The 1,814-nt window shown below is 39.7% G+C and overlaps 1 protein-coding gene across 1 annotated transcript in view; it reads left to right on the forward strand.

Annotated features, from left to right (window-relative positions):
* gnrhr4 (gonadotropin releasing hormone receptor 4) overlaps positions 1-1,814 on the forward strand; it is a 13,238-nt gene that overhangs the window by 975 nt on the left and 10,449 nt on the right. Inside the window, exon 2 of the mRNA XM_005730149.1 lies at positions 6-183. Within this exon, the coding sequence (XP_005730206.1) occupies positions 6-183 (178 nt within the window). The remainder of the gene's footprint in view (positions 1-5; positions 184-1,814) is intronic.

Raw genomic sequence — 1,814 nt, forward strand, 5'->3', positions numbered from 1 at the left:
TGCAGGCTGCTAATGTTCATGAAGCTGGTGGCGATGTACTCCTGCGCTTTTGTGACAGTGGTCATTAGTTTGGATAGACAGTCCGCCATCCTCAATCCGCTGGGAATCAGTGAGGCCAAAAGGAAGAGCAAAGTCATGTTGGCTGTGGCCTGGACCATGAGTGTCATCCTTTCACTCCCTCAGGTAAAAGAGGACATGGTGTTGCTACCCTGTGAGTTTGCAATTTAATGAGGAAAAAAAAGTGAATTAATTTTTAAATTTTATTTAAACCCAAAATTCAAGTTTTGATCGTAAAATTTGAAAATACCACGTGGGTAAACTACAAGCGCATGAAAACACTTTTGAGTTTCAATATAAATTTCATTAATTTCTAGACTAAATAAACTAAAATAAATGATTAAAAAACATTCCACATTTGATCTCTCATATATTTTAGTATGAGAAAAAGAATTTTAATAATAAATCTCAGTTTTTCTATGAGGAATAAGCTCTAGTTGCTCATTGGCCAGACTGACCTTTAAGTTTAAAACAGAATTTTGTTGTTAATTGACAGAAATTGTCCCTTTTTTCAGAAACAAATTGTTTATCTCTTAGTTGTTTACTTTGGTGTAGTGTGAAGGGCTATGGTGCAGGTCTTTATCATTCGGAAAAGCTAAAAAATGTAATGTGTTTTATGATTTTTTAATATGTGAAAAAACAGCTCACATTTTCCAATGCTGTCCAGCAGGCCAGACTGGTAACTTTGTGAGACTGATGAAACCCCCCCTTATGCCTTTACCCTTCAGTTAGCACATAACAAAGGAGGATGGGGACCTTCATCAGGTTGCCTGCAGGAACTTAAGAATTCACAACATAACTTGTTATACACAGTGTTCATGTGACTAAATTGGATGCAATTTGCACACTTTTCAGTGTGCTTATCACAAACCAGTGTGGCAGAGGTGCTCACACATGGGACCTGCTTGAAGTTCAGTTTCTTGCCCAAGGGCACTTTGACACAGAGAGACAAAGTTCCGTTTAACAGACTTTTTAGACTTCACTTAATTTGTAGAGTGAGATTAGACAGGATGGTATTGGACTGGTTCTTATATAGTGCTTCTCTACTCTCTTTGAGCACTCCAAGCTCAAGTAGCATCAGGTCAAAAGTGGATGGAGCTGTTCTTTCTCGTGGCCCCCTTTACTCTTTGACCTCAGTAAACACTTTTCAGATGATTTTATGGTGTCAGCTGCAGGCCACAGGTCATACTGAATAAAGAATAAAGTCATTTTTGTACATTTGTAAATTATCGAGATTCTAAGTGTCAGGAAAGAGGATTCTCTCTGTTCACATCTGATATCAAAACACTAGGGGTGCAACAATACTCGTATTGATATTGAACCGTTTGATACAGTGCTTTGGATCGGTATGCATATGTATGAACAATACAAAATTTTTAATTTGTGTTGAGAGCTCAGTGGATCTGCGTTCGACTACTCCGCCTAGGCTGCACTATCGAGCGCAGTTCCACTGAGCGTAGCACAAGCTAGCAAGACAGAAGCTAAGCTTGTTGCAATATGGCAAATTGAACCTCCCCCACCCTCATTCAGATCTGGCCTTTGGGACTATTTTGGTCTTCATGTGAAGTATGACCCTGAAGGTAAGCCCCTCATGGACAAAAGTAAAACAGTATGTCGGATGTGCCACGCAATGCTCAATTACATGGGTGGGAAGTAGTGCGTTAGCGCAGTTTGCAAGTTAACATGTTGACACTAGTGATGGGATTTCCGGCTCTTTTTAGAGAACCGGCTCTTTCGGCTCGACTCACTAAAAAGAG

Source organism: Pundamilia nyererei, unplaced genomic scaffold (assembly GCF_000239375.1).
Source record: "Pundamilia nyererei isolate P.nyererei 1_Seehausen unplaced genomic scaffold, PunNye1.0 scaffold00035, whole genome shotgun sequence".
In the NCBI taxonomy this organism is placed as follows: Eukaryota; Metazoa; Chordata; class Actinopteri; order Cichliformes; family Cichlidae; genus Pundamilia; species Pundamilia nyererei.